The sequence below is a fragment of the Arachis stenosperma genome, chromosome 6 (assembly GCF_014773155.1).
Source record: "Arachis stenosperma cultivar V10309 chromosome 6, arast.V10309.gnm1.PFL2, whole genome shotgun sequence".
Lineage (NCBI taxonomy): Eukaryota > Viridiplantae > Streptophyta > Magnoliopsida > Fabales > Fabaceae > Arachis > Arachis stenosperma.
Window position 1 is genome coordinate 139,350,334 of NC_080382.1, and position 20,376 is coordinate 139,370,709.

A 20,376-nucleotide genomic window follows, 5' to 3' on the forward strand; every position below is an offset into this window, starting at 1 on the left:
ATGAGCTACTCTCACTACAAGTTCTCATATGTGGTGAAAGATTCACACTTTGTTGCAGGCTCCACGCTCACCGCACCATGACAAAACTCTGTTCAAACCTGCAGAGTTGAATGGTGAAATAGTGGAGCAAGCACCATATGAGAGGGAGGCTCTGAAAAGAGAGAAATAGGCAGCTGAGGAGTGAAAAGCTTTCTTATATTTTTCATTACTATTATCCATATATATACAAGGATATTAGACATCCTAACCCTAATAGATACACTCTATCTAACCATCTATGTACACCAGAGTACCTCAAGAGTACCTAAGAAGTACCTAATTAATAAGATAAAATACTATTTAATATATAATCTTAATTACACCATTCGCCTGCATCATCCATTAAAACAGAATAATCAGAAATATATTACACAACATAATGTAAATGATCTCTTATTATGTATTATGGTATGATAAATTTATTCTAATATTTTTAATATATGAAATAAGGACATTTTTATCCACTACAACCTATAGTTAAAATGTGTACAAAAACAAGTTTTTTAGAATGCGCATTAAATACGACTAAATATCCATTTTGATCATCGAAATTCACGCAATTATTCAATTTGGTCCCCAAAATTTAAAATTATCTATATTAGTCCTCTATATTCAAGTCCGGGTACCAATATGGTCACTCGTTCCAACGATGACTAGGCAAACAGAATGCTGAGATGACACCCTCTCTGCCACGCTTAATAATGAGTAAACGACGTCGTTTATCCTTGGCGTCCAAATAAGTCAGAAATGAAAAATAGCGGAAGTAGAAAAGAAGAAAAATATTTTATTTTGGGTCTCTATCGTTGCTTCTCCCTTCATATAAAAAGCGACGATATTTCTGACTTGTTTGGATACCAAGGGTAAACGACGTCGTTTATAATCATCCAGCGTGGCAAGGAGGGTGTCATCTCAGCATTCCGTTTGTCTAGTCATCGCCGGAAAGAGTTAAGGGACCACATTGGTGCGCGGACTTAAATCTTGGAAGACCAGTATAGATAATTTTAAATTTAGAGAACCAAAATGGATGATCATGTGAATCTCAAAGACCAAAATGGGGATTTAGTCCATTAAATACACTTTTAGATTATGCAAATGTTTTTTAAGATTCATATTGCTATAATAATAGAAATGATACAATAAGTTAACTATTTGGAGTTTAACTCAGACATAATACTATATATTCAAATAAAATACATAAAAAAAATATTTTACGTGTTGAATATATGCATAACTAGGCCTATCATGCAATAATACATCACATGATCCAATCACGCAGTGCTTTATTTTAATATGCATACAAAACACTGGCGAAGTTGTTTTAACTACCTCTGCAAATTTAATATCAGCATCACTGTGATCTGATTCTCTCCCAGCTGCATCACCAACATAAAAAGATCTACAACACAGAAATGATTATGTTTAAATTTTGCATTCCTTCATAGATAAGTGCCAAGAGCAAGTAAACACAGCTATTATAAACTAGTGGAAAAAATAAGCATGGATTGAAGAACTGAATGGTATGAAAAGTAACTCATCCACGTCAATGGCAATGCCAGAGTTGAAGTGCTTCTCCATAAGTCGCCACATCCCTGGGTTAGGCTTGCGAAAAGTATCAGCATCCGTTATATTAGCTTTACTAGGTAAACCACAAGCTATGAAAACCTGCAATATATATAATACTATATTAATTATCCTTCTTGATCTTTGTATTTTTTTTTTCCTTAATAATTTCAAAACAAATAGGCAACCAAGGTTATTTTCATTTTTCCTCTTTTAAAATTTTGTTGCATAACGAATACCAATAGCAACTCTCCAAGGATCATTCATCATTGTCCATTGCCCTAAATTTCCATAGCTGGAGAAAACCATTGTGCAGGTTGGTTCCCAACATGTCATTAATAGATAAGAATACTAGATCTGATAAGTGATAACTGTTCAAAATTACGAAGAGATCACTGAAAGAATGAAAAAAGAAACAATACAACAATTTTCAAATGACGAAATTAACTGAATGGTTAGCAAGAAGAGAACATAAACTTTCTACATCTCTTAGCCTCACCTGAATAGGGACCTTCACCAACTCAATAAAACTATTCAGCCGTCCAATTTTTGAGTCCACAGCTACCTGTCTCTTGTTCTTCCAGCGCTCAATATTGCATTCATTGGTAAAAATTACCTATATGTAGTAGAAGACAGAAACATTAACCAATGAATTGATTGCATCTGCATAAACTACCATATAAGATTCCTACTAGTATCAATTCTATACAGCAAAGGTTTCTTTTGGCTCTTAGCCACTAATTCCCAGACCCTATTACTAGGAATGAAACTAATTTAGCTTGATAAACTATGAATTCGACTAATGTAACTTGAGAAATGTTGGCTTCATAGCGCGAATTTTTTTTGTCCCCAAGACTCGAACTTGGAGTAAACTACCCGAAAGAGTTTAACACAAACAAAAAGATCTAGGAAAAATGACATGATTGAAAAGCTCCCCAAAAATAGTAAACATTTACTATCTTTGATGGGAGGTTTTCGTTTCGGTTTTTTCAGGGTCCCTTGTATTGGGGCCAGAATCTTTCCAGTATCATTTTGGTAGTTTATTCGACAAACCTGTCCATTACTTGACCAGCTTGGTCTTGGGACTAAATAAAGATTTGAATGAACAAAATACAGAATAACAGGTAAAAAATTAGAGGCAAATTTCCAAAATAGATCTCAGCTAGCTTTTATAGGTTAGAAGGACACACCAGCTTGTAGCCATCATGATATAAGCTCTGTAGTTTATCAGGAATTGAAGAATACATGAGTGACCAAGCATTTGGACCCACTCTGGAAGTAAAAAATAGGCACAAAAATCAATAAAAAAAAATGAAGCTCATGCACATGAAAATGACAATAAATAATAATAACTAGAAGCACTAACATAGCTATGCCAGCAATATATAACCAGAAGCACTAACATTTTGCAATAGCATTTCCCGTTCAAACCAATATTGCCATCAATTTACTTCATAATTCGGAAGAAGATTTACATATTCACAGCAGTTTTTGCGAGAGTTCCATCAAAATCAAAGGCAGCAATCTTACTTGAGTCGTGCAAACCATCATCCTGGAAATTATTGAAGCACAGAACAGAACAAAGAGGAAAAGGTAATTAAAATTTACATGAACGTAATTTTAACTGCAGAATTTATACAAAGTATACCCCGATTTTAAAATCCAACCAAACTATAATCAGAAATAAGAAAGCGACTTTATTAACTTCTTCACCAGTTCATTAAATATGACTGTCTGAAATGCTTTCCACTTCGGTAAAAGGGTAGCATCCTGGAGCAAGCAACAAAGTTTAAAGTTTAAGATTGTCTTCGTATTATCAAACATCTTATGTGCATATGAGGACCACTACATTTTAAACATACTCTGTACTTGCTTTTCACTTCAGAAAGTGAATAGTTGAAGTCATCCATGTCCTCAAAGTTAGAATACAAAACTGTAAGAGTACATATGCAGAGATTAATCATCAGAATTCAAAAATGTGAAGGAGTAAATAAGCTAAAAGCAACATTCTAATGTTTACTGGTTCAACTACACGACAATTTCATAAATTATGAAGAAAATAGTCTGCTACACATAATTCTAAATCAAAATCTAACCTCACCAATTCTTGTTTTTTCCTGTTATAAGCACAAAGAGAGTGTTAGAAAACGATGGAATATAGACAAATGCAATGTAAAATATGTAATGAGTTTCTATGCAATCAAGGAGCTATCTATTTCCTTCAAACACGTTTTCCGAGAGGCAGATTTCTGTGCAGACTCCTTCGCAAAGCAAGCTCATCTTATTCCTGTGGGATTACAGTGCTTCCAGACTCCTCCCCTTTTCCTCGGCAATTGGAGATTATAAGAGAAGAGTAAATGCTTTAGTGTGAAGTGTTTTGTTTTTAGGCCCTCTTGGTAATCAAACAAAAATAATGACAAATTAGGAGTTAGACCTTTGACTAATGGTCTTATATCCCATGAGATAAAATGATAAATGTAAAGTACGGATATCATATTTGTTTGAAGGGGCACTCTACTATACAGATTGAAGTGGTAGAGAGAGAATATAATTTCTTTTATAGTTAATTTTTATTATTTTATTATTATTCAAAATGTGAGTTCTATTTTTATCAATCTCTCTTTCATCCTATTAAAAGAATGGTGAAAAGTCAGGTGAAGTCGACTTCACGTGAAGTTCATATTTGAGAGCCCTTAGATGAAAATTTAGTCAAATTAGTCAAATCATCTAACAGCTTTCAGGTATCAACTTCATGTGAAATTGACTGTACCTAAGTTTTCACCTAAAAGAAATATCTGTAAATTTACATCTGTACCATATAATTCACCTTGTTTGAATGGTCGTATTTATATGCTGGATATATTTTGAACATGATGTTCATTAATATTTGTCTATTTTTAATAATGTCTTAATAAAAAATAAAAAAATTTTAGCCATATTTACACACATCTAAATACTATTACGTATTAGTATGTCCAATCTTATTTTTAATTTATATTTTTAAAATAAATTTAAAAATAGTAAATATTATTTATTAAAATAAAAAATATTTTAAATATTTTATATAATTAAAATAGGATAAAAAGTCAAATTCGTCTCTAAAAAATTACTTATTCTTTAAATTAGTTCCCAAATTTTTTTTAATTAAATTCATCTCTCAAATATTTTAAATTAATTGCATTAGTCTTTTTATAATTTTTTATTGATGGTATAAAAATTTGTTAATATTGCACATTAAGTGATGCTATAACACACACATGAATCTTAATTGACTAGCAACGAAAGGACTAAAATGACTAACTTAAAATCTTTGAAAGACGAATTTGATTAAAAAAATTTTTTCAAAGACAAATTTCGAGAATGAATAATCTTTTCAGAACTAATTTAACAATTCACTCAATTAAAATAAGATATTAAAAATAATTAAAAAATTAATTGATATTTTAATATCAATGAAATATCAAAATATCATTACGATATATTTAAAAAATATTTTATATTTTATATATATATGTATTCTTGTATCTTATAAAATTTTAAAATTTGTGTGTCAACATATCTCGTATTATATCATATTCTATATCGTGTCTTGTTTCATATCTGTATCAGTGTCTGTGCATCGTAGAATAAATAAAAATATTCTCTGTTTAAAAAAAGGGATAAACATAAAGAGAGATTGGATAGAGAATCTTTTATTTGTATAGTTTAGTATAGGAACACACTAGTATAAAGATTCACTTTATACAGGTTCTATATAGATATATTTTGTTGTTAAAACTAGTGACATTGTCCTTTTTCTTTTTATTAGACAGAGTTCCAATATAAATGCAAAGGTTGTAATTGTAACACCATACAACTATTTGCAGATTATTAAATATTAATTATTAATTCTGTTTGAAAATAGTTGATACTCTAACAATATTTTATTGAAAATGCTTTTAGATCCTTAATAAATAAAGTACTAATATGTGATGTATTAGTTCTTGACCTGATGAGTTAGAAAATAGTCACACCTCTTTTAGAGACAAAAGTTGTGGAAGAGATGGTAGAGATAGTAGAGACAAAAGTCATAGAGAAAGAAACACTCCTAGGCAATGCTCATTTTGTGGCGTAAAGAGCTATTTGGTGGACAATTGCTACAAAAAGAATAGCCTCTCTCCACAACTCAAAGCCAAGACAACCCATAACATTAACAACATCACTGTTGAGATAATTGATGAGAAAGGCCATGACACTATTGATATCTACAAAAAAAAAAATAGTGTCTCCCAAACCTCATTTACACAAGAACAAAAGCAAGCTCTGACATTGCTATAAAATCATGGAGCCACCACTTCTCACAATGTGAACAACATTTCTACTGTCACAGACCCTAAATCATCCAATGAAAGTAATTCTGCGATCATGTCCATCGTTTTATCACAGAATAGTGACTCTTGAATTATTGATACAGAAGCTACTGTCTGTATTATACATACTTTTACTGTATTTTATTCACACCAAACAATCAATTTTATTAGTATTTTATTCACACCAAACAATCAATCTTGTTAGAATTGGGCTCCCAAACAAAAGCATTGTCACAATTTTAATTTCTGGCATAGTCAATTTCTAACACATTGTATCTCATATTTTTTACATTCCACCTTTTACATTAAATCTGATTTCAGTCTCAAAATTAACAGAATCAATTGATTGCCAATTTACTTTTAACAAATTTGGTTGTGACTTGTGAGATATAAGACTACCATACAATGAAGATAATTAAAGCAGCTGAACTTACTAAGGATTTAGATGCAATAAAAACAAATATTAAGAAATTGACTGATCACACAGCTATGCAACTCACAACAGCAGCTTCACCAGTCACACACCACACTAACAAAAAACTTTGGTATATTAAACTAGGTCATATTTCATTTAATAAATTACATTCCATGCAACAATTGTATCCAACAGCTTTAAAGTTCAAATTTAATAAAGATGCTGCTACTCTTTCTTGTAATTCATGTCATTTGTCTAAGCATAAAAGAAACTTTTTCCTTACAGTTTTTTCTAAAATTCAATCTTACTTTAAACTCATTCATGTAGACATTTGATTCCCATCAATGTTACTTCCACAAAAGAAAACAAATGTTTTTTAACAATAGTAGATGATCATAATAAATATACATAGATTTTTTCAATGAATTTGAAATTTGATGCAGTAGTTTTAATTCAACAATTTGTAATTTTTGTTCATACTCAATTTGAAAAGAAAGTTAAATGCATCAGATTTAACAATAACAAAGAATTTCAAATGCATGAATTTTACAAATCAAAAGAAATTATATATTAATTCTCATGTTTTGAAATTTCTTAACAGAACGAGATTGTCGAAAGAAAGCGTTAGCATTCGCTTTAAGTCACCAGAGCAATCTTGTGTGAGTCTTGTGTTCCACATTGCTATTAGGATTTGGCAGCAAAATATGACACTCAAATTGTCAACCAAATTTCCAACAATTTACCAGACAACAAAAAACCCTCTAAGATCCTTTATCACAAAACTACAAATTTTGAAAAATTTGAAGTGTTTGGGTGTCTTGCATATATTTTTACACTGTCAGCACATTGGACTAAATTAGATCCTAGAGTAAAAAAGTGTGTATTTTTTTATTTCAAAGAAGGTACAAAAAATTTCTTATTGCTTGACATCACCAATAATAAATGGATAGTATCTAGAGACATTATTTGTTGAGAATGCTTCCAACATATTTGTCTCAACATATTTGCTGAGAATGCCTCCAAGGATTGTTGTTGAGCTTCTTGTAACTCCTCAATCTGTTTCTCTACCGCATCCAACTTTGACTCCATGGCAGTTCGCGTGGAACATCCAGAACGGCTCTGATACCAGTTGTTAAAACTGGTACCAACAGAATGCTCCCACAGCACTCGATAAAACAAAAACAAACTGAACAGGTTACCCTTTAGGCAAAATACTCTCAGCTGAAATTTATTGAATGAAAATGCAGAAATTACAATAGAATAGAAAAATGATAGCAGAGGAATTTCGAGAGTCCTCTTCTCTCCTAGCCTAGGCCTTTCCAAGTCTTTTCCTGCCTCAATACCTATTCGGTTCTTTCTTTTATTGCCTCACCCTCTCTCTAATCGAAATCTTCACAATCATGCAGTTCCCTGATTCTCCTCTGATTGATTCAATCAGTTATTGCCTTCTAAAATCATGTAGTCCCTGATTCTCCTCTAACTGATTCAATCAGTTATTGCTTTCTAAAATAAATCAGTTATTTAAATCAGTTATTCCTCCATTTTCTTTATTATTTCGTCTAGAATAATGATAAGGTAAAGGGATTATTATCTTCCCCTTTACTGCTGACTCAACATTTTTTTCAGGGTATGTAACACATTATTTTTTATGAGAACATCTTTCCTTTTAAAGAAAGTAAAGTTGCAGCATCTCATTTGACATCATTAGACTTGACTCACAAAAATACAATCACATGCCACAATTTCTTTCAGCCCTCAAATTCAATCACATGCAGCATCATCACATAATAACAATAGCATAACATTATCTCATCATGATCACTCACAACAAATCACATAACAACACCTTAGGAGATTCGAAAGAATAAAAAAAACCAGTTCATCTAGAGAATTTTTATTACATGCAAACTTCTAAAGAGACAGCAACCACAACTAATTGTAGGTATTCAATTTCTAATCATTTATCATATCACAATCTTTCAATTACACATAGAACTTTGTCTGTGAACATTGAATCGTCCATTGAGCCGAAACATTGTGAAGAAGATGTGACCGAATCTTGTTGGAAAGATGACATTTTAGTTGAGATGGAAGCCTTGAATACAAATAACACTTGGGTGATCATTCTTTTACCTCCAGGTAAGAAACTAATAGGTTGTAAATGGGTCTTTAAGTTGAAATCGAAACCCAATGGCAACGTTGAGAGGCATAAAGCGAGGCTCATAGCAAAAGGGTACAATCAAACACAAGAATTTGACTTCTTTGATACTTACAGTCCAACTGCAAAAATAACTACACTTAGAATTCTCTTAGCCTTAACAGCAACAAAGGGTTGGCTACTTCAACTCGACGTCAATACAACTTTCCTCCATGGCGATCTAGATGAGGAAGTTTACATGAGTTTACCTTTGTGCTTCAACGTGGAGAAACCTGGCATGATTTGCAAATTAACCAAGTCACTTTATGGCCTTAAATAGGCCAATTTACAATGGAATGTCAGGCTAACTTCTTTAATCTTGAGTTTAGGCTACTCACAATCCAAACATGATTATTCCTTATCCACTAAATCAAATAATAGTGCTTTAATATTGTTTTTGATTATATAGATGACCTAATCCTCACAGGCAATAACCAATTAGAGATCAACATCACCAAACAACAGCTACATGCAGTATTCAATTTAAAGTACTTCTTGGGCCTTGAGATAGCTAGGTCAAGCACTGGTATTGCAGTTCACCAAAGAAAATATGTCTTAGACCTTCTCAATGAATGATCGAACGCAAGCTTGTTATAACTCCAATAGATTATGCAATCAAACTGGCCAAGGATTCATCTCCAACATTCCCAGACGTGTCAACTTATAGACATCTCATTCATAGACTCATCTATCTCACAACAACATGGCCAAACATTTCATTCGCAGTTGGAAAATTAAGCCATTTTCTGGACTGTCCTACCACTGTTCACTACAATACAGCTCTCCGAATTCTCAAATATCTGAAGAATGCCCCAGCAGCAAGTCTCTTCTTCTTTGTCTCCTTAAACCTGCTCTCTTCTGGCTACTCAGATGCTAATTGGACAGCATGTTTAGATAGTAGAAGATCAGTCTCTGGCTACTGTTTCTATATAGGCACTTCACTCATCTCATCTCATGGAAGAGCAAAAAGCAAACAACTGTAGCTAGATCATCATCTGAAGTGGAGTATAGGGCATTGGCACTTGGGACGTGTGAAGCTCGATGGATCTCATTCACTCTTGATGACCTACATGTTCTAGTCACCAAATCCATCCCAATCTATTGTGATAGTCAATCTGCAAGATATATAGCCGCCAATCCAATCTTTTACGAGCGTACCAACATATTTAAGTAGATTGTCATGTGACAAGAGAGAAAATAATTTATGAGCTCATCAAACTTTTGCCTATCATCAACAAAGACCGAAATGTAGAGACATACTCACAAAGGTACTTGCTCCAGGGCCTTTCAAATCAGGCTATACTAAGTTGGGAATGCTCAAAATTTTCGATCCCAACCTAAAAAAAATCTATGAGTTTTTGTATGCATATAATTTCTTCCTTGTATGAGTCTCTGTATGCTTATATTTTTTTTTTGTTCTTTCATTTGTAGTCAATGTATAAGTAACTAAGACATTTTATGTAATTACTAAGAGCATTCTTATACAATTCTCGCTGTAAGTTGCCAAATATTTTTAGATTTGACCGTTTAGGAAAATGTCACATAGGTAATATAGCTAATACACATACAAGAAGTGAGTGCAGAAGCAATAAGCACATATTAGTACAATATAGATAGTTATAAGTTCCGAGTATATAACCCATTTTTCATCCAATGTCATATAATTGCTGGCCTAGACTTTCTCTTAATGGAAAGAGTGAAAACTAGAATTGTTAGTTCTTTCGACCACATTCTCTCTTTCTCTAGTTTATGTGACTTTCACATCCAGAGCTTCACTAGCTTCCAATTAAGAATTTCACAATAAGAGCATGAAATCACTACTCCTCCATCTGAATCTAGCTATATTTCATGCTGCTCATTTGAATCAACCACTAATTATAATCTTGTGTTTAGGAAGTTTTCAACAACTGAAATAAACTCGTGAGGCTTTTCTTCATGCGGCAAATGACCGCATTGCTTAATTACTTGAAGCGATGATCCTGCTATGATGCGTGAAAGTCTCTTTGCATTCCAAGATGGAACTAATGGATCGCTGTCACCAGTCACAATCAGCACTGTTCATTCAAACATTTATCAATTATAATCAGTGATATATATATATATATCGATATAAGATTAGTGGTTATTATTAGTGACATGAATGAGATAAATCTTATTACCAGGGCATGATATTTGATTAAGCCTCTGCCTAAGTGAAGGCTTTATTTTAGGTTCCTCCTCGGTCAGAAGCAATGCTGCAACGTATTCTAACAGTGCCCTATCCCAATCCTTAGTCATCAATGGCTGCATTAAATGACCAAAAGTTGTTGAATAAATATAAGTTTAATTTATAATGTGTGCAAATTAATTTGCACGTGATAGTGGTGCAGGAGGTGAACTGCGAAAGAATCATGCAATTTGGTGATTTACTATGGTGCACCAGCACCAGGATGAATTTGTTTTTCACACAACTCGCTCCACAAATTCTTTTTTCAAAAATTCTTAAAAAATTAATAATACAATCGTTCCAATAAATTTCTTTTTAACTCTTTAAAGAATAAAGTATTATTTTAATTTTTAATATTTTATTTAAGTTTTAATTTTGTCTAAAACATTTAAAATATTTTATTTTTGTTTTAAATATTTTATTTTATTTTTGTTCTTTAGTCAAAACTAAAATTTTTTTTTTCAAAAATATTTTTTATTTTTATTCTCTTATTTTTTTTCTATTTTCACTCTCAAATTACCGTAATCATGAGTATGACCATTATAATTACGATTTTTACCATTATCTTAGATGAAAATTATAATAGAAGAAATAGTATTTTTTTTAAAGAATTAATTTTGACCTTAAGATTAAAATAGAATAAAATACGATATTTGAAATAAAAGTAAGATGTTTTGAAAATTCGAGACGAAATTACGAATTAAACTAAATTTTAGAAATTAAAATAATATTATAATATTTTAATTGTTTTAGTAAAATGATAATTAGATCTTTAAAATTTTTGACTTCAGACTAATTAATCCCTAAAAAAAAATTACCAATTTGGTTTTTCAGGATAGCAAACAACATAATGTCCTTTTATCAATTCATCAACTAAAACTTAACGGTAATGCTTATTTATACTGTTAGTTACTCTGACGTGTCTATCTATAAAAAATAGTCACGTAAATAACAATTTTTGGTACGAAACTTTATTTGCTTTAATAAAATTTATGATAAATACTCAAAAAATAAGAAATGTTTCATTGTCAAAAATTATATCGTTTTCCTGCTCATATGACAAAAACGAGAGTACGAGACATGCACAACTGTAAATAATAAAATATATGGACAATTCAATTTTATTTTGCACTATTCATTGAGAGAAAGACATATATGTCCAGCGTTTATTATCTTAGAGGACTTAATTAGTATTTTTTTTTTCAAAAACTATAGTTCAAGGTCAATCTTTTCCAGAATTTAATTATCATCACCTTATTCTAATTTTTTTTTAAAAATAAATACTATTCACCTGCAAATTAATTTTTAAAAAATACATTTGTCCCCAACAATTACTTTTCTAAAAAAATTAAAATAAAAATTTCCGAGGAATTGCCTTCCAAAAATTCAAAAAGAAAAAAATTGAAATCGGGCTAACCAAACAAAACCAAAAACTAATCATGTTCATCAGTGTTAAACTCTTGTACTTATCACCTTCTAATTATTATATACAGATTCTAGCACTTATTAATGTGCCTAAAATTAACATAATACTAAACTTATGCGTAGATATAAAAATGAAAGAAATGAATGACAATGAGAGCGAGCGATTATACCTTTTTGTAAGCACTAAGGACATGCTCCGTCACCTGGTTTGGGTCATACCATGAATTTCGAACTACAGCAGTACCAAACTTATCAACAAGCACTCTCACCTGATGACATTATATATCATCATGAAAAATTAATTAACTAGCTTAGTTATATATATAGTAATATAGTATCTCAATTAAACAATTAATAATTAATTAATCATTTGATTACCAGCATTATAGCAAGGGATGAACGCAGGATGGCATAAAAGAATTTCCTAGACGAACGTATGATTTCCTTCATGATTGGTGTTAGTGCATGTGCCATGAACTCGACAATCTTGGAGGACATCTCATAAAGCACAGAATTTGGAAATTTGCTTATACTGTTATGTTGAATTGGTAGATTTTGTTTAAGAGGAGCAAGTATTGCTGGGGCAACAAGGATGAGAGCAGCAACACGTTCAGGAGCCTCAAAATATGCATTCACTGCTACTGCTGCACCCGCTGAATGCCTGCAACAACATCAGTTGTAGTGATGTCATTTTCTTATTCATTATTAATTATGAATAATAATGTTCCATCGTAATAATAATCTAATATTGTTGTTTTATATTCCATTAATAATATTCTTTATTTTTCAGTATTTATAGAAAATATTTTTTTAAGAAAAATTTTACAAAAACATTGTCATCCTAACTGTATGTGACCCATTATTGCCAATGACTCATAACTATAATAATGAGGATAATGTTACAATAAGGAGGTGATTGTTAATGAAAAGTGAATTTTTTTTTATAAAAGAAAAAGTCATAAAACAAAAAATAAATCATGTGAATTTTTAGGCTTTTTATTTTTAACATTGTGATTTAAGTGGTATTTTTCAATAATGTAAATACTTGATATATTTTTTTTAGTGTGGATACTATAAATCTGAAAATTAAATTTGTGGTTTAAATTTTTTTTAAAAAAATACAAATTTAAAGATCAAATTTGTGATTTATAATTTTTTTTTATAGAACTGACGCACCAATTTGCTTATTCTTTAAAAAAAATTTTATCCCACACAAATTTAAGACTGAAATTTCTCTATTACCTCAAATTGGACCCTAAATTTTGTTTGTAAAACAAAACTAAGCCTCCAATTTAAAAATTCTAATTAAAAAAAATTATCTCCATATCCATAAAAAATACACTATTTTTTCATAATTAAACATAACACATTCTGAATTTTTATAACTAAAAAAATTAGTCAAATTTTTATTCTTTACTCAATTTTATTTACATTTCACTAAAACACGTTTCTGTATTAATTAAAATAACAATATATAAAATTATGCTATTCATATAAAAATGTCTATACATAAAAATAATAATTAAAATGAAAATACTTAATATTGACATAACATACCCTACTAAAATAGCGTTGCCAGCAGTGTTTACTAAATCAAGGAAGGACAAGGTTGCAAGAACTGAGAATGCCATTGAGTATGGATTATAATTATTTAGAGCTTTTACTGAAGAAGAAGAAGAAGTAGAAATTGGTCTTGATGTTAAGCCAAAGGCTGGCCTATCAAAAGCAATAACTTTTGAACCGCTAACCTCAGCCAAAGGTTTCATCACTTGTTCCCATGAGAATACTGAGGCTCCAAAACCATGCAACAGAATCATAGTAGGATGAGATAATTCATATTCATCAGCAGAAGGATGTTGTATCTTGTGGTGAATTTCAACTCCATTGAAATGACAAAAACAACTATCGTCATCAGCTAAGAGCTTTGGATCCATTATTAGTTCATCTTGATCCATGCCAGCTACAACATTATTATTTCTCTTCTTCTTCGTTCCCATGTTCAACAACTGCGATGCCTTCAAAACCTGAAACCTGATGCATGCATGTAACATATAAGAAACACAATTTCAGTAACAATAATATCGTATTTTTTATATTGTTTAATATTTTCATTGTCTACTTGTACTTTTTTTTTTTTTAAAAAAATATTACATATTCTGTACATACGCAAGAATTGAAAAGAATTTTGTGGCTATTTTTTTTTTTTTCTAGCAAGATGACTAACAAAATTTAATATTTTTAGTTAATACTTGATTAATTTTAATTTTTAAAATAAAAATTAGCCTAAAATATTAATTAGTTAATATTGATAAAAAAACTGTTTATTCTTATATTTTTTTAATATGACTCTTTTGTCATACATATTTAGTAGTAGTTATTATAATATCAATACTACTAACACTACTACATACTTGAGAATTAAGAAAATAAAAGAAATGAACTAACAGATATATTTAGAAAAAATCATATGAAAGAAAAGATGCCTTCGTTACAATACCTCTTTATGAAGATAGAATTAATTAACAAGTAATTATTTATAACACGCTATTAATTTTTCTATAATAGAGCACAAAATTTTCTCTTTATGACAAAAGATTGGAACCAAAATATATATGAGAAAAGAAAATCTAAAAAGGACTTGTATTTTACTTTTTAAGAAAATACTTGCTCCGTAGAATGGCAAGTCATTTGAAATACATATTGTTCTCTATTTATAGAAAAGTTCTTTCACGATACTACATTAATTGGTAATATCAGAAGGACAGCGATCCGAATCGGCATGTTTAATTTTATCTTTGACTAAAATATAATAATAAAACAATTTTATAACTCCTAATAAATTTTCCATATTTTGCAACCACGTATATTTTAGAATTTTCAAGGCCACAAATTACAATGTGGCTTTTACAATATCATTTAAATTTTAAAGTTTCATCAGAATGTTTGGCAAACTCTTAACGATAGCTTTTTTTTTATTTCTTAATTTAGAAAAAACTATAATAATTCCCGTAAAAAATTTTGAAAAGAGAATATATATATAATATTAAAATATATACCAATAATTAAATCCAAAGTAATAAAGAATTTATTTACTATCATAAGTTTGCTATATTTCTTTTTAATTTTTTTCAATATATTACTAAGTTTCAGTACTTTTAAGTTTTAAGTGGTATCATTTTTTGATATATTACATTATTCAAACGTATACATTATGATGCCTTGTTTAGAAATTTATTCTCTCTCCACGTTTCTATCAAAATTTTTCGTTGTAATAATCCTGTCCACGTAAATAAATTAACGAATTTAGTTAATTCGTCTTAAGTACAAGACAAAATTATAAATTAAAATAAAATTATTAAAAAAGTTATTAAAAATATACTAATTTAAAATTTTAATATATTTATTCTATATTTGTTAAAAAGATTTTAAATTTTTTTTATTAATAATAATTTTAAGAATATATATTAATTTAATTAAACTCATAAATAAATAAATAAATAGTGCTAAAGATTTCTCCTAGTTGTGGACAATAAACTTCCAAGTTCGACCACTTGTCGGTCGTTGAAATTATTCTTGAAATTCATATGTTTCTAAAGTGATTCATGATTCACATGCACCAAATAGAAGACCCTCTAACTTACCGATGCAACCAACGCATTAATTATCGGACATTAAATGGCGGATGCTACTTGTCAAAGTTAGCATTAAGTAATTTTTGTTTGTTTTTAAAGTTTGAGGTGAAAATTAAAATTATTTTTTATTTTTTTATTATTAAAATTATTCTTATTATTATAAAATATTATAAAATTGTCTTTTTTATTTTAGTTTTATTTTTTTTATCAAATTATTTTTAATAATTAAAACAAAAACACTCCATCCCCACTATCACTCGATATCTCTTTTTGAATTTTCTCCCCATTTCTTTTTTTTTTTACTTTTTTAGAATCCTTTTTATGCGACGCCTTCTTCTTCTGTCAATGGCTCAACACTATTCTTTCCGACGAGGTATACAACCTCGCCGTCCAGTCCCACGTCGTCGTCTTCTACGAGATTTCTGACTACACCGCATATGTCGTCGCCACCGGGGCCCTCCATCTTCTGAAGGCCATATGCTCCCACATTTCCGCCACTGAGTGCTCGCACATTTGGTATTACTAGGTGAGATCCTCGCAGAAGTGAAAATTTTGTGACGCACAACAAGCTTTTCACCCTTGTCTTCCTCACTTGCAACAATACTGTTAGAAAGGATAAGAGAGAGTAATAGAAAAATTGTTTATGTGTATTCAAGTTGTCTATTCAAGTTATCTAAGAATGATACAATATAGAAGGGTATTTATAGGAGTTAAGAAAATCGTAATAATAAAGACATAATATTCTATAATAAATATTCAAATATATTAAATAATTCTAATTGATCCTAATTATATTCTAACAAATACAAGGCCCGATTCCTTCCCCGCCAAACGGCAAAACCTGAACACAATTGCCACTTCTCGTCTGATACAACTCAATCTTTCCATCACTCACTATCACCACATATAAAGAAATCTCTCCCACCAAGTCCAATCCGAGACGAAACACCGGACTTCCTTCCTCCTTTTTTTGTTTTTTTATTTTTTTGAAGAACATAAAAATCATTTCGTTCTTTTTATTTTTTTTTAAATTTCTGTTGTTGTTGATGTTGATCTAAAGTTACGGTTGATAATTGTTGAAATATTGTTAAATTTAAAATTAAAATTTGTTTTGTGGTTGTTATTGTTGTCGAATTGGCTGAAGGGAGAGGATTTTTCGTTTAAACTGAAAAAAAGATGATTATTGAATTGTTGTTAAATCTGAAATCGAAATTTATTTTGTGGTTGTTGTTGTTGGTGAATTGGCTAAAAGGAAAAGATTTTTTGTTTAAGTTGAGAAGAAGAATTGGAATTTGGAAGAAGAGGAGTTCAAAGAGAGTAGGAGGAACGGAATGGGGAGAAAGCAGGGAAGAGTAGATTTCGGGGATGGGGGTGGGGGGTTTGTTTTTGTTTTTGTTTTTGGGAAAAGGGGAGTTCAAAGAGGAGTAAGAGGAAGGGATGGGGGAGGGAACAGGGAAGAGATATCGAGGGTAGGGGTGGAGGTGGGGGTTTGTTTTTGTTTTTTGTTATTATTTTTTAATATTATTTTTATTATTTGTTAAGGAAAATTTAGTCAACAAAATAAAATTGATATAGAAAGAAACGATTTTATAACGTTTTGTAATGTTGAGAATGATTTTAATAAGAAAAAAAGTCAGAAACGATTTTGATTTTTACCTCAAACCTTTGGGACGAAAAAAGTACTTAACCTTAGATGTTACTGTTTTTTTACATATGTAAGAATGAGCTATTCTCTTGTTGTGTCAAGTGCATATGTGAAAGAATTAGAAGTGATATTTTATATTGAATTAGTGTATATTTTTGTGTGTTACACGAAATAAGATATAAAATTATATAAAAAATTTTATCAGACAATTAAACAAAAAATATATATAATAATTATTATAAATATTTTATTAATTTAAAAATATTAAAAATAATTAGTATTTATCTTAACTAATTTGGATTAGTTGAATAGTCATCCTATTTGTTTATTTAAATAAGTATTTAGAGTTTAAATTTTGTTTTACGTGTATAAGAACATCTTTAATGTTAGTTCTAATTTTAATTTTATTATTTTAGGTTTTACAAGAATATTTGTAGGATCATATGTCATAAATAGTAATTTAAAATTAAAAATAAAATTTATTCTTCTAATGTTTAATTTTAGTTCATTTAGAATTTTATATTATTTTTAATTATTTTATCAATATATTTATACAAGTGATAAAATTTTATTAATTCTCTATTAAGATGATACCGTATCTCTAAAATGATACTAGTTTTATTTCATAAATCAACTCCAATATAAATTTCAATTTTAAATCAATTCTCTTCTTAAAAGTACCAAAAGTGATACTCTAAGAATACTCCTTTAGAGATGCTCTTAGTTAATTACAGACCCTTAATAAATAGAGCATCAATATGTGGTAGATTAGTCATCGTCCTGTCGAGTTAGAAAATTCTTAGAAAAAATATTTGCCTTTAAAATAAACTAATTTCTCATTAATAGCAATATACTTATGGAATTTTGTCTTTGTTGAAATTTATCTAAGATAATTTTATTTGTTTGTATCGTATTCATTCTTGAAGTAAAAAACAATATGATCAATATTGCTATTTGTTAAAATTTCACATTTTTTGACATGATTTTTAAATTTTTAAACTTATAGACTTATGTCATTACAAAAATTATTAGATTGATTAATATTTATTGGTAACATAGTGTACCAAAATATTATTGTTGAGTATTAGTTAGTGTGAAGAGAAACCAATAATAATTTTTGTTATTCAATATATAATTTATTCTATTGAAGAATAAATTAGTATTTTCTGAACTTATAAATACATTTTTTTTAATTTCTTACACCATTTTATTGGATAATATTTGCCATTAAAATATAACAAATGACCACATTATCCTACAATATAATGTACAAAGTAATTTCTTATCTTAAAATTAATTCTGATTAGCGAGATAAAATTCAAAATATTTTTTATTTTTTTACTCAAATTTAAATTTAAATTTAGAATTGATTAACAACTCATCTTTTTTTTTAATTTCAATAACAAAAATAAAATTGGCTAGGTAGAAAATATTTAGCATTTAATAATTTTAATCATTTAAATTTTAGTTACCAAAAATTAGGTTAAAATTAATTATAAACTTAATAATCAATAATATATATTATATTAGTATATAATAATAATATCTAATGTATTATTTATTTATTTTTTTAATAGGACTAACGTATAATCTATTGAAGATTGATTTATTGTCCCAAATTTTTTTTATAAATTTTGTAATACGTAAAAATAGTGATATCATTTTTTATTATTATTTGAATAATTTTTTAATTATGTAATTAACTTAATTAATAATTTTTATTATTGCTTTTATAATAAAAAAGAATAATAATTTATACTATTTACTTATTTTTCACTACTAATAAGTAAGTAGGTATTTATACTATTATATTTATTATTAGAGATGATAACTTAAGTTATTTATTTTGTAGGTTAAATAATATCTTGTATCTTAAATTCATTAAATATTAAGATAAAAAAAATTGTGCAATAAATTATATAAATAGTCATTACAAAAAAGAAAAAAATTATTTATCATATATAATAATTTTTTATATATGTAGTCAGGGACGGATTTAGAAATTTTAATATGGAGGGACCAAATTTTAGATAATTCTTTTTTCATTCCATATAAATAAAAAAATAATTAACATATAGTTATTAGAGTTAGTTTTTCAAAAGATTTATCAATATATATATAATTATAAATTTTTTTTCACAATTTTATTTTTAATATGATAGTTATATAAAAAAATATAACAATATCAATAGTATATATTAAGATTATCTATTTTAATTATGTGAGTGATTATTGTTATTTTCACTTTTTTATTACATTAGTAAATAATATTTAAAACTAAAAAAATATATTTTTTAATTTGAATTAAAAAAGTTCTTATAAATATATCTAATTTTTATATATATTAAGTGTTATAATATTAATTAGTATATTATTTGTTATAAAAATAATTCAAAATATTAATTCAAGATATATTTAGACTACTAAGAACTCAATAAAAGAAAGATCAACCAGACTTATTGTTAGGATTCCAAATCTAACTTAAATTCATTACCTTAAAGGCCCAATGCAAAAGTCCACGTGTCCCCCTCGAATCGGCTCAGATTGGATCTTTGTTATTAGTTAATTCATCGTAATGAATTGTATTTAATGAATTAAAAGAAATAAATCTAAACACTCTGAGAAACATACCACGTTAACTCCATCATTTAAATGCAGAAACCTGATTTTTATATAATAGAATAGATAATAAATAAAACAGATGAGAATATGATATGAGATAGATTTTAATTATAAAACTGATAATATATAATAAATTTATTATGAATCCTTATTACTTGTTTGTTGTTAATTTTTAGGTTATTATTTAATAATTTTTACTTATAAAACTATTAACTATCTAATAATATGATTCAGTTAATAAAAATGATGACATTAATATTTTTTCTAAATCTAGTTATTATTTATA

General features: G+C 28.6%; 2 protein-coding genes across 3 annotated transcripts; both read right to left on the reverse strand.

The window, feature by feature from the left end:
* Nucleotides 1–1,475: 1,475 nt before the first annotated feature.
* On the reverse strand, nucleotides 1,476–3,988 carry LOC130935879 (polynucleotide 3'-phosphatase ZDP-like). The gene is made up of 7 exons (XM_057865789.1): nucleotides 3,696–3,988; nucleotides 3,462–3,532; nucleotides 3,313–3,369; nucleotides 3,075–3,151; nucleotides 2,790–2,871; nucleotides 2,099–2,215; nucleotides 1,476–1,701 (listed from the first exon to the last, which is right to left on the reverse strand). Exons 2-7 carry the CDS (start codon nucleotides 3,507–3,509, stop codon nucleotides 1,519–1,521), a joined length of 564 nt encoding a protein of 187 aa, XP_057721772.1. The 5' UTR covers nucleotides 3,510–3,532; nucleotides 3,696–3,988; the 3' UTR covers nucleotides 1,476–1,518.
* A 6,099-nt stretch (nucleotides 3,989–10,087) lies between these two features.
* Nucleotides 10,088–14,862, reverse strand: LOC130936710 (uncharacterized). 2 transcript variants are annotated; one of them, XM_057866842.1, is made up of 6 exons: nucleotides 14,841–14,862; nucleotides 13,749–14,222; nucleotides 12,570–12,852; nucleotides 12,362–12,460; nucleotides 10,720–10,843; nucleotides 10,088–10,614 (listed from the first exon to the last, which is right to left on the reverse strand). In XM_057866842.1, the coding sequence occupies exons 2-6, from the start codon at nucleotides 14,186–14,188 to the stop codon at nucleotides 10,436–10,438; spliced, it is 1,125 nt and encodes a 374-aa protein (XP_057722825.1). In that variant the 5' UTR covers nucleotides 14,189–14,222; nucleotides 14,841–14,862; the 3' UTR covers nucleotides 10,088–10,435. The 2 variants fall into 2 exon arrangements, with proteins under 2 accessions (XP_057722825.1, XP_057722826.1); XM_057866843.1 differs by having other exon boundaries at nucleotides 14,689–14,862.
* Between the last annotated feature and the right edge of the window lie 5,514 nt (nucleotides 14,863–20,376).